The 12,316-nt window shown below is 43.0% G+C and overlaps 1 protein-coding gene across 1 annotated transcript in view; it reads left to right on the top strand.

Moving 5' to 3' along the window:
* Positions 1–826, top strand: part of LOC119391651 (uncharacterized) — an 82,578-nt gene extending 81,752 nt beyond the window's left edge. Inside the window, exon 17 of the mRNA XM_037659320.2 lies at positions 289–826. Within this exon, the coding sequence (XP_037515248.1) occupies positions 289–762 (474 nt within the window). The 3' untranslated portion in view covers positions 763–826. The remainder of the gene's footprint in view (positions 1–288) is intronic.
* The last annotated feature ends 11,490 nt before the right edge of the window (positions 827–12,316 follow it).

The raw sequence follows: 12,316 nt of genomic DNA, 5'->3' as shown, positions 1-12,316 counted from the left end.
CATTTTGACTACACTTCGCTACCTGCTTCAATTACTTCATCTTTATGTAAAGGAGCAATGCAAACGACGTAATTTGTGCTGACCTACAATATGGTGCACATACTTGGAAACGCATAAACCTTCATGCAAATATAGTAGGCTGAGTAACACCACCAAGCTCTGTCTCAAGTGAATGTATGTAGTTGCCAAGAAATGTTATTTTTGCTGGTAAAAATACGAAGCATATGTGTTACAGCTTTGCTACAAATAAGAGCTGAAAATGCTGAACTCTAGTTACGATGGCTGCAGGAGGCCGAGCTGCTGGAACGCGAGCTCTCTCGAAAGCTTCGCAAGCAGAAACGGGGCCCGGATCCTGACGTTGTCCCCTACACGAGGCCCCCCGCGCTACGAGGTGGTGCTACGGCGTCTGCTTCTGGAGCGGCCTCTGGGAACCTGCCACACCGACGCCGCGCTGCTTCCACTTCCGAGACAAGGGCAAAGTCCAGTGGTGGTCCATTGACTACTCATTCGCGAGCTGCGTCGCTGCATGGTCCACTGCCACCGTCATCTGCAAGGAGCCCATCGTCTGCTTCGGCAGCGAGATCTACGCACATGACTAGTAGGTCTCCCGGTACAGGTGGCCCCGCGATGGTCGTAAGGATTCCCGGAGTCTCTGCCCCAGCAATGCACCTTCAGGGCAGAGCAGTCTCTGGGTCAGAGTCGAGACCACCGCAGAGGGTGTCTGGCATCGCTGTGTCTACGAAGCCAAGCATTCGCCGGTGATGACTCTGTAAACTTTGATTTTAACAGTAACATAGTTCGCGTGAGTGGCATCCTTGGCTAAAAATGATGTGTGGCAGGACTGTATACACCTAGCTTCAAACAACTACAGTGCAGCCACGAGTTTGAAGAAAATAAGTTAAAGCTATTTTGATGCAAAGAGAGCCGAGGTATCTGACAGTTTGTTCACACACCTCCAAAAGCCTTGTATAGTGGGAGCTCTAAGGAGGTTTAATTCTTTGCTAACTAGAATTTGAAGGTATAGCCACATAAATATAGAGATGATATATTTTAATTTTCAGAATGTATGGGGTAGCTGCAATTTTTTCTTTTTTGCCATGTTTTATTGACTTTTTCAATTTATATATCCTTAGTTGCCATGGCAGAAAAGGGCAGTCTCACTGTGTACTAGTGTAGCGTGGCAACAGCAAAGTAAGATGCGCATCTTGCACTGTGCTTTTCTCTTGTGAAATAACTTCCATGTTGTTTAACAGAAAAATGTGGCAAATCTTTAGTTTTTTTATGCTGCTCTCAATATGTAAAGCAAAAATTGGCCTCCACTTGGAAAAGGCATGAAGCTTCAAGGAAACCTGAAATTGATTTCTTGGAAACTGGTGTCTTCACAGTGAGTCTTGGTAAGCATTAGTGGGCTGGGCAAAATTAACAGTTCAAAGCAAGGGACACTGAAACAGCGTCCTACTACTATTGGGTGGTTTCAATAAATATTCGGCCACCTTGTACATTTCCACAGAACGGAACTGATTTGCTATGCTGTTGTTGTGTAATTGAGCATTAGTTGCAAGCATTTTAAATCTCTATGTAAATTTAGCATTGCCGCTCCTGGGGAAACTGAAATTTTAAGTATTCTTTCAAACTTATTCGCTCATTCATCAATTCAGTGTGTATGAGAACAACTAAGTATAGGATGTTCTTTGGTGACCCTATCCAAAACTGCCGATTAAGTTAGCAAGTTACAGTGTAACAAAAAAATTTGCAGTTCTTACCGAAAGGGCAAATCATTGACAGCAGTATCACTGCATGTATTAGAATAATGCATGACATAAAGCTGGTAGTTTTTTGTGCAGCATAAATTGAATAAACAGTTGTCTATAACAACTGAAGGTGCATATTGTCAAAGAAACCAGGGAGGAGCATGTCCTGCTGCCACTCTCTTTATTATTTAACTCTGTTGGGCCTCCAAAACTGAGCAGACCATGTAAACCACATGCATCAAGGCATCAGCTGTCTCAATTGTTAGTGCTTGCTTGAACAGGATTCACCCCGCACATGTTTCTCCGTCATTTCTGGCATCATTTGGCCCGTGGGGCATTGTTCTTGCTTCAGTGTTTGAAGAGATTGCAAGCCAAGACGGGCTTTGATTAATGGGAAAAGAAGGGGGGGTCTCGCTGCATGTTGCAGTCAATGTTTTCTTACAAGTGTGTGTGTGTGGGGGGGGGGGCTAGGGTGTCCACATAATTGTCAGTGCACTAATGTTTCTGTACATGTGTGAGACTGCTCTAGCACTGTTGAGGCCAGCAAAAACGGTTACTAACTAGAAATAGGAGACAGCATCAGGGTACCATTTTTTTGTAGAATGTCTGTAAAAGAACTGCAGCTTTTAGTGGTCTTTTCACTCAGTGTTAGCACACCTTTGTTTTTCCTTTCTTTTTTTAGTGTTTTCAACCCAAAGAGAAGCTCGTATATAAGCATCATAGCTATACATTTATTCATGAGCTACCGACCGTTCTACCTTACATTTAAGTTTTAATATAAAAGCAGGTTCATGCACATGTATGGTGGGCTAGAATGACATGTGAATATGGCATAATCGTGACTTAGAAGACAACTTGTCCATACTATTAAACCAGTGTGCTGTCAAAACGAGTAATATGTACCAAGCGTAACAGCTTATGTGGAATTGATAATCACTCAGTGTGTAATGATAAGGTGTTAAATATAAACTATTGCCTATAATGTGGTTAAAGCCATAGTGTATTGGGGGTGCATTGTTGTACACTCTCACTGTCTGTGTTTAGATAAACATTGCAGGCAGGTAATGTGTTGGTTTTATCACTACAGTCAAATCTCGTTACAACGAACACCACATTAACGAACATTTCAAATTAACGAACTTTTAAGAAATCCCGTGCCGACTGCTCATAGTTTCAATGTAAAAATATTTCACTACTACGAACTTCAGAATAACGAACATTTCAGAATAACGACCGTTATTTAATTCCCGTGTAATCTTAACAACACCTCAGTACTACGAACTTATATCCAGAAATGCGAGGATTCTTCGATTTCAGTGTATCGGTCATGGCAGTCGGAGCTGTAAGGTAGCAGACGACGCAGCGCGAAGAGCGGATGCCCTCCCGCTAAAACCTGAGATGGCACGGGAGGAGAAAGACGCGGGCGGAGAACTTTTTTTTTTTCCCTTCGTTGCGGAATGGTTGCGGAGGGCGACAACGCATCAGGTTTTGTAAAGCCCCAACTGCATGCATAGCACGCGGCTTACGAGCGAAGGCGGCTGCGACAAACGGGCTCCGTCGCGCTGCTCGATTGAAAACTATTGCGCGCACGCAGGCAAATTACGAAAAAGAATTACAGAGTAGATGAATGACAACATGCCAAATTTATTAATGTCTTGTTTGAGATAAAGATGCCATAAAAGCGTTTCGGGACTTCCTTTTTTCGCAATCTTATGTTTAACCGCGGCAGTAGTATCTGCTGTGATCCCATGGGGTGCCCGGAAGCGTACGCTGCCTACGCTACGTCGCACTTTGCAAACTGCGTTATGTTGGGGTTAGTCCACGAGGCGCATCTCGACAACGTTTCCTCTTGCTGTCATAGAACGTTTAAGAAAAGCCGCAGCGCCTCACATCGTTGCTTCGCAGGGAGAAGGGCTACCTCACACGACGACGATGTTGACATTGCAGCAAGCTACCACCAATGCAGCAAGCTACCACCGAAACATCAAAACGAACCGTCGATCATAAATAACGACAAAATACGGCCGCCGCCTCGCTCTCCGTGTGAGATGGGGCTGTAAAGAAGGTAGTCTATAACTTGCATTCCTTGAAGTACACGCCGATTGGAAGCATCACGAGCAAATTGCAACCGAAGCAAGGGTCAGAGATGCTGCCATGTTGTTGGATATCGTCATGCTCACTTCCGGGCGACAAGCGATGTTTTCTGGCTTTCCAGAAACCTGGGATGCCTTTCGTGCTTTTCGCGCTTGGCCAGTGGTCAGAACGACGGTCCGCTCGCGTTATCAGCGCGATCAGCCAGCCGTGTGGAATCGGAAATAGCATCGTTTCGCGATTGCACCCCTGCGACAAGCGACGGCGATGGATGGCCCTCCGCGACAGCAAATCCTGTCGGCCGTCGCTCAAAACTCGCATGCATGCAGTTGGGCCTTAAAGGATTGCAGCGATGACATGGACGACGATGTCACGGTAGCACCCGAAGATCGCGACGAGTCCGTGTCGGCCACAGATGCGTTGGACTGCTTGAGGAAACTCCGCATATTCATAGAAAAAAGCGGAACAGCGACCGAAGCGGCGGATAAAAATGCGGACGGTCTAGAATCGTTCGTGACGCAGAGTTTGTGCTGCACCCATCAAAAAATGATCACGGACTATTTCAAATAAACGTGCCTTGTCTGACGTTCACGTGTGCATTGTTGTGAGAAACGAGTTCAAGGACGTACCGTTGCAAAGGTAGGATGTTTGCGTTACTGAAATTCTATTGTTATGGTAAATTTTTGGGCTTTCACTATAACGACCTTTCAGAATAACGAACATTTTTCCGCGGTCCCCTGAAGTTCGTTATACCGAGATTTCACTGTACTCAATATGCACAGGTAAAGTCATAATTATGGACAGTGATAAAGGCAATGAAATACAGTTGTGTTAAATTGCAACTTAGTGTTCACATGTGCACCACTAATATGGCTTTGTGGAAGGTGTGTGGATGGACAGCACTTTTAAGCCTGTGTAGTGTCCATGCAAAACAAATAGGCTGCAGTCTGGTTAAGTGTTCCAGACATTTGCACTACAGACACTCGGGTCACCTTACTGAACCTGCACCAGTTTTGATATAGAATATAGTTTTGTTTCCACTAATAACATGCACCAGACCAAAAATTGCTCTCGCAATGTGAGCTTATTCTATACTGAAGTGGTTGCAGAAATGCTTAATTGAAACAAAGGCAGCACAAAGACGAGGCACTATGTTCTGCTCACCTTTCCCATACTGGCTGTTCATTGTTTCTTTTTTTCAGAATGCTGTTGTGGATGTGGCTTTCCTTAGAATATCGAATGTGTTAGGCCGGGCATTATTGCAGGGTCGCATGACCCAACACATGAGGCACCACAGCAGGCATTTGCTTTTATACGTCTGTCTTTTTGTGTGTTTGGAGATTTCTACACCTCCCGTCATTGTGGGTTCCTGTTCAAGAGAGTGTATGTTGTTCATGTTTAGTTTAGTTACAGTTCTATTTACATAATGTGTTCAACTTTTTCTATATCACTGATGAAACAATGCTCATGTTGGTCCAAATGCACTCATATCTCATGTGTATTTAATAATGAGATGTGTTCTTTTTGCTTGATCTGTCTGAGACATTTATTTATTTTTTTTCTGTTTTTTTGTATTGCATGCTGCTTTTGCCCTTCTTGTTGTGCATGTGTGCATTTTTTTGTAAATGATCTGCTTGAGACCAAAGATTTTTGCACTATTTTCAAATTGCTATAAACCAATGGGAGTTGCTCCTTTGGCTGTAGTCTTTCATGACTGATGCCACACAGAAAAGCATGAGAATGAATGCCTTGACAAAAAAAGCATTGGGGGACTGTCACACCACCAAACATTTCTTTCGTATGTACTGTAATATAGTATTGTTCATTAATGATACAAACTGTAGCAATTGTTGCTCATAACAGTTGGCACATATTGGCTAATATACTAGTACATCATTCAGCAAAATTTCTAAAATCAAGCACCACACAAAGCAGCATGTAATTTATGATAAACTTTATTAGGATTGTCTTAAGTAGACTGCACTGTTTCGGCTGATGCTTTGCATCTTATCCTATTATTCATCAGTGCACTTAATAAAATGTACAGTTAAACCTAGATATAGTGAACTTCAGTACTACGACAAAATTCTCAATATTACAGTGTATAAGTACGGAAAATAAGTGAGTTGGATTATGTTCATGGTTAACAGTGTGAAAGGACACGGGCAAAAGAGGAGACCAAACGACACAAGAGCTGTCTTTCTACTGGATGTTTATTGAAAAGCACATGAGAATGAATATACCAGCAGTTACAAGAACCAAAGAATGGTTACAAATTCAATAAAGACGTGAGTGGTGATCTTAGGTGTTGTCAAGGAAAACAAACTCTTGATCAGTGAGAGAGATGGAAGCCTGAGACACACAACTGCACATGCTTTCTGATATAGGAGGCCTTGGCGATTTCATGGGTGCGCTGTTCTGGATGATTCATGAGAATTGCAGTGTCAGAAAAGACAAGAGGACAACCACAGGAATGGCAATGAAAAGATAAATCAGAGCAAAGGTACCCTTAAGAGAATTAATTGTGTTCACCTTTTTATAACTTAATGTTCATAAAAGACCATGTATTTATAATCTCATTATAATGAAGCATGTTTAGCCGTGATTACAATATAGCGAAAGTTCACAGCTGCTGCAAAACAAGACCAAAGCAATAAATTGGAACTAGTGCTGGTGCAGTGGTCAAATGGTTGAATAAAGTGCTTTTTTTTTTTCAGCGCATAAGGGAGCGAGTGCAGTGTCTATCAGAGGCACACGTATCGGTGCATTGTATTGCACACTCTACGCAGCATAGTTGTCTATTCCGTGTGAATATGATTTCAGGTTTTGTTTTTGTTTGACTAGGGATGAGCATCAGGAGCCATAGAGGTGGTAATACTTAAAGTTTAAATGCAACCTCACTTGCGTGCAAACTCTCTCGATCGGTGAGAAAAAAATGTCGCTTGTTTCAGATACCACAGAGCTTGCTCTCTGTGAACTAGGAAGTTGAAAGAAGGATATCTTGGACTCGCTAACGGAAAAAACAAATTCCCAGCAAAAGCAGTTGTGACTAACAGATGCTTTTACCGCAACTAATTGTTTTTGGTGTGTGCATCGCTCCTGCAAAAGGTTATGAATTTAAGTAGCCAACTGACTTTTCGGAGCTACTTAAAGGGACACTAAAGGCAAATATTAAGTCGACGTTGATTGTTGAAATAGCGGTCCAGAAACCTCGTAGCGCTGCTTTTGTGCCAAGGAAGTGCTTATTTTGAAATAAAATCACGTTTTAGTGGTCCGCATCGCGTTAGCGAGCTTCAAATCTCCCGCCTGAAAATACGACTCTCATACGTCACTGCTGCCATGCCCAACGTTGCCCGCTTTTACTGCGCGGCCGCCGACACTAGTAGCAGCCGAGCGGAAGTAGCGGGACCCACAGTAGCAACAACGGCGCTGCGCAAAGACTTGCTCGGATGGGCACATTCAAAGCCGTCACCAAGTTGCGGTTGGTCTCGTAATCCTCAGTACGAAAGTGCAGCGAGCACACACGCAGAGGTTTTGACTGTTTAGCACACTGGCGCAATTTCATGACACTAAGCCACTTCGAGCGTAAGTGTTCATTCCGCGGCACCCAGTGAAAAGACACACCGGTTTCCTTGCTGCAGCACTGGCGTTGTGCACCATTCGGGCATCCGGCAATATCACACGCATGCGGCATTTTGTCGAACTTTCTGTCAGAGCGACCTTCACGAGCGCGCAAAACACGCACGGCAGTACGCGATCCCGAAACTACCACTGAGACGGGCGAGGCACAGTTCGGCGAAAACGGAACCTTTGAACCACGCGCGCCGTTCCCCATGGCAACGCCACGGAGGTTTTGTTTTCCATGAATCAAGCGGAAACGAACAAACAGCGTTTTATTACGTCTTTTGATGCTCGGAATGTTCTTTTTTTACTGCTGCTAGTTTGATTACTAGTGATTTATTGTAGGCCGACTTCCCTACGTCATCGGGATCACTTCGAAAATGTCCCACTCGTGGCGCTCGTCATGTGATACATTTATCTTAATTTCTCGGTAAGTAGGGCACTGCTGTTGATAATATTGCCGTTTTAGAAGTTGTCATACATTGGGCTTTCACTCTGACATAAATTGTTATTTGCCTTTAGTGTCCCTTTAAAACCCTTAATCCAGATACTGACAGCATAAAATCATGTGGACGTTCAGTGGTAAAACCAACTGACAAGACTTCATTGAAACAATTCTTAATGGTAACTGAAATTTGGTGTGTTCAGGTACTGAATCTTGCTCAATTATTTAGACATAATGTGCACATGCGATGTTGTAGAAGCGGAAGATGTGGTGGCCATGAACAAAGCTACTGTGATTGAAGTTATCATCTAGTTTTAAAAAGCTCTTTATTTTTTGCTGCTTCCTACAGGTGTCAAAATGGTTCGTTCATTGGACTATAGGGAGAGTAGTGGTTTAGTGGGGTGAATGTACCATCTCTGGGTGATGCTCGGGGTTATGTTGGCTAGCTATGGCTGCAGAATGGGCATAAAAGCTTCACTTGCACTGATCACCACAGTGTATTGGAGCTCTCTCTCCTTTGGCTTACTGCATGGCACACAGCTGATGCGAGGAGGATATGGTCAGAGTGGCATCATATTGTGGTCTTCAGACCTTACGTTCAACAATTATTCTTTTTATTAAAGGGGCCCTGCAACACTTTTCCAAGCAATCATCGAAAGGCTTCATTAAGGCAGTCTATTGCCTCATGAATTGACTGCTGCAAAGATTTTTAGAATCCGTCAAGTACAAGCGGAGTTGCAGGGATCTGTCACGCGCTTTAAGCGCGTTCTCTCTCTTTCCGTACCAGCGAGTGCACTGAAAGCTACGCAGAGGGGGAATGACAAGGGGGTAAGAAGCTCCATCCATTTGTCAGCGTTTGTCATGGCCTTGAGCACTTTTTTTTTTTGAACGTGCGGCTCACTTTCAGTGTGATTGCGAGCGAGTGCACGGGCACACCATGGCATCCCGTGGCGGCTGCAGTAACCATGCAGCTCACGATGCTCAAATCAGCCAATGGCCGTGGACTTCGTGTTTATGGTGCGGTCGTTTAGGTTTATGGCATCATTTGTCGAGAGAAAATCGATTGATTTATAGCTGACTTTGAGAATTAATTATAAATTCCAGGCCATGTGCTGCGCTATAAGGTTTGGCTCACATGTTCTCAGAAGCCTCGACTACCGATCGCAAGCGTTTCTGGCCATGCTGAAAAAGTGTTGAGGGCCCCTTTAAAATTAAGTTTTTTTGGACTACCCTGTTATGCGGGGCCCTTCGCAGCCCCTCACATGTAAAAAGACCGGTTGGCGACTACACTCTGCTTAAAAGGTCATATTTCAATACAGGCAAGTTTCGTTGTGATGTTATTGGCTTCATTATATCAAGGTTCGACTGTACCTGCTTTTCTGCAACTCAGCATTGCACATTTGTCGCAGAGTCTTGTGCAAGGTTTGTCTCACAACCTCATGCAGTACGTTTTTGTTTAATTAAAGAAAAGCTCATTTCACAAACTTTCAGATAAATCAAAGTAATCAACTTCAGTACACTTATAATTCAACATAACTACATCGTCCTCTACCTCTCCTTTAAATGCTGGAATCTCCCTTGGAAGTTTCTTTTCCGAGAGGGATTACTTAGGATGCTAAAAACCTTGCACACTCTCAATAAAGAGGGCACGGGGTCATTAATGCGGTGCCAGAATCTAGCATGCTACTTTAAACAACCTTAGTCGCACGTAGAACACACGGACATTTCTGGGCCTCCACAGAGAAAGCTGCATTGACGTTTTGGTCTTCAGGTACAAATGCATAATGGACTATTCCATGTGTAGTCTCTGCCTCACTGCAACCGCTTCATAGCCGAGCGCACTAACCACTGCACCACCACAGCACCGTTGCATTTTCACTGCAGTCGAAAAGCGCAATCAACATGAATCCGATTTTTGCTTCGTTATTTTGTGCTTTTCATTCTTTGTCATTGCTCTTTTTTTTGCCACTTCTTGCACTGAGTCTTCAGTTGATGACATACTCATAAATTCAAGTGTTATCACCACTCACATCCCTCTGCAAGGATTTATAGCTGTTGTCTGAAGTTTTTCGGTCTTCAAACTTTTGCTCAGTAATTAGCAGTTTCTGCTCCATCTTGGCGAAGATTCTTCTTCACGGATATTCATTCAAAATTAGGTTAATTGATGCTGTTTTCTGATCAAACCTTTCTGGTGTGATTCTAATAGTCATTTGGCAGTCGCTGAGCACAAGTGAACGCGTAGAGTCGACGTTTTGATCTTTACACGAGGTGGAGAGTTGTTCCGATTTTGCATCGTCCTTGGTGGTCTTCACAGGTTTTCCCAGAAACGTCGTACTCTGATGCAGTTTATTCCTTTAGGGCATCCTCCTGTTGACGTTTTGCAACATTAGACGAATTTATGAACCATTCTTGCCAAATTTCGCAATCAATTTTGTATTGATCCTTTTTTCCGCATGTTCACTGATGTTCATTTGACAGACTAAAAGTGGTTTGTACAAAGAAAGAAAAGGTATGCATAAAATTCTATGCTTGCCTGCATACAGCAAAAGCAGTATGCAGCTTTGTAATCGAGCTTGTCTGTAAATGTTTGCTGCACTGAGTCATTTAACTTCACTGTGAGTGACATGGTCTAGAAGGCAGTTCAAGTGAGTTTCCATAGCAAAAGCAGTGACCGTGCTGATATCAGGCTTGTGAAGCGATTTGGCCTTGTCCTATCTAAATCTGCATACCGAAGGCTTGTACAACCAGATGCACATAGTGCACATATGTATGTGATGAGTTATGTTCAGGCCCAAGGAGACTGCACTAGAGAATTTATTTAAGACAGCTTTTAAAGCCTTTAACACGTGAAATTTGTGTTCGAACCTGTCTCCCTTGTTTGAAGCAGAGTGTGTCACAGAATATTGCTTCTATGTATGAGTTGTTCATACATAGACTAGGAGTAGTGAGTGATAGTGGGTTTAATTTAATTAATAGTCGTACTTTTTAATCAAGTTTGCTTTATTTTATGCATGATATATAATTTAGTTAAACATATGCCTTTTCAATCTACTTTCTATAGCATGTTCATGTCATTCATTTTGTTTTTCGCAGTAAGATATTACAGGTAGCACTTGTGTACTAGGGTTTTAACTTTGTGTCATGAGAGTTGTGATTTCTTTCTCTGAAGAAGCTCTGTGTGTGTTTTCAGATTAGATTCACAAATGTGGTGGACTGCACACTACTCTTGTACAGCAAAAATCCTAGTGCCATGTTAGGAAATACTGGCAGGAAAAGAAATGGAGCAGTTCTAGAAGTTTTTGCCATGAATTTTTTTTTGTGACTGTGACTGTGGTTACTTCTGACGGCTTTAATGTTGCTATATGTACATGTCATGTTGAGTTTACCAGCACTGGAAATGATGTACAAGTTATTTGCAAACATGGAGCATCCACAAATCAAAGAGTGCAACCAGCAACCCTTCTGACCCTTTTCGAACATTGAAAAAAGTAAATTAACATCTTTTCGATATTAAACTATGATGCCAGGCAAAGATATTAGACCTGCAATGTTATCTGAACAGTAATTTGCTCTTCCACATGGCCTTCTGAAATCTTCACTAATTAATTCTTGTTTTTGCTGGCTGGTATAGGAGTCCCGGACAGCAGTTAGCTGACTTGTTGATGACTAGAATAACTTGTCTCTAGGTGGATCAATACAATTGACAGATGAGTCACAATCTTCAGCATCCTAGAAATACAAAAAGAAAGGGAAGATGTTTAAGGCACATGGGACAACCTTTAGTTATTCTTTACACTGCCTGTACAAAATGTTGTAGAAGAATTCTTGCAGAAGAGAACTCATGGTGGAATACCTTTTGGTACCTAGAACATCTGCAAACCTGTTAAAACATGTCGCACAGCTCCTTTAAACAGGCATCGATTGTGTGTAATGCAAGTTGTTTTTCAGCATCGTGAGAACCGAGCCTTTTATGCCTGAGAACCTGTCCATGGGTGCCATTAATACAATATTTTCTTAGCTTGTGTGTTAATGTATGCTGTGCTGAGCCATTTAAAGGGGCCCTGCAACACTTTTCTATGTAGCCATATAGTGACTTCAACGAATCGACTGCCGCAAAAATTTTTAGAATCCGTCCAGTACAAGTGGAGTTACAAACATTTGTCGCACGCTGTAATTGCTCTCTCTTCTCTCGTCCCAACGAAAGCACTGGAAGCTAAGCAGGGAGGGATGGCACAGGGGAAGAAGGTATGTCACGCGCACCTCGTGACCTTGAGCACTTTTTCTTTCATTTTGTCTTCGAATGCGCAACTTACTTTCAGTGCGATTGCACGCGCATGGGCACGTGTTGGCCTTCCGCGGCGGCCACAGTAACTACCGAGCTTGCCATGCTCCGATCAGCGTTCAGCGT

This window comes from Rhipicephalus sanguineus, chromosome 1 (assembly GCF_013339695.2).
Source record: "Rhipicephalus sanguineus isolate Rsan-2018 chromosome 1, BIME_Rsan_1.4, whole genome shotgun sequence".
Lineage (NCBI taxonomy): Eukaryota > Metazoa > Arthropoda > Arachnida > Ixodida > Ixodidae > Rhipicephalus > Rhipicephalus sanguineus.
Note: the sequence above shows the minus strand (reverse complement) of the source record. Positions and strands in the feature narration are given on the sequence as shown.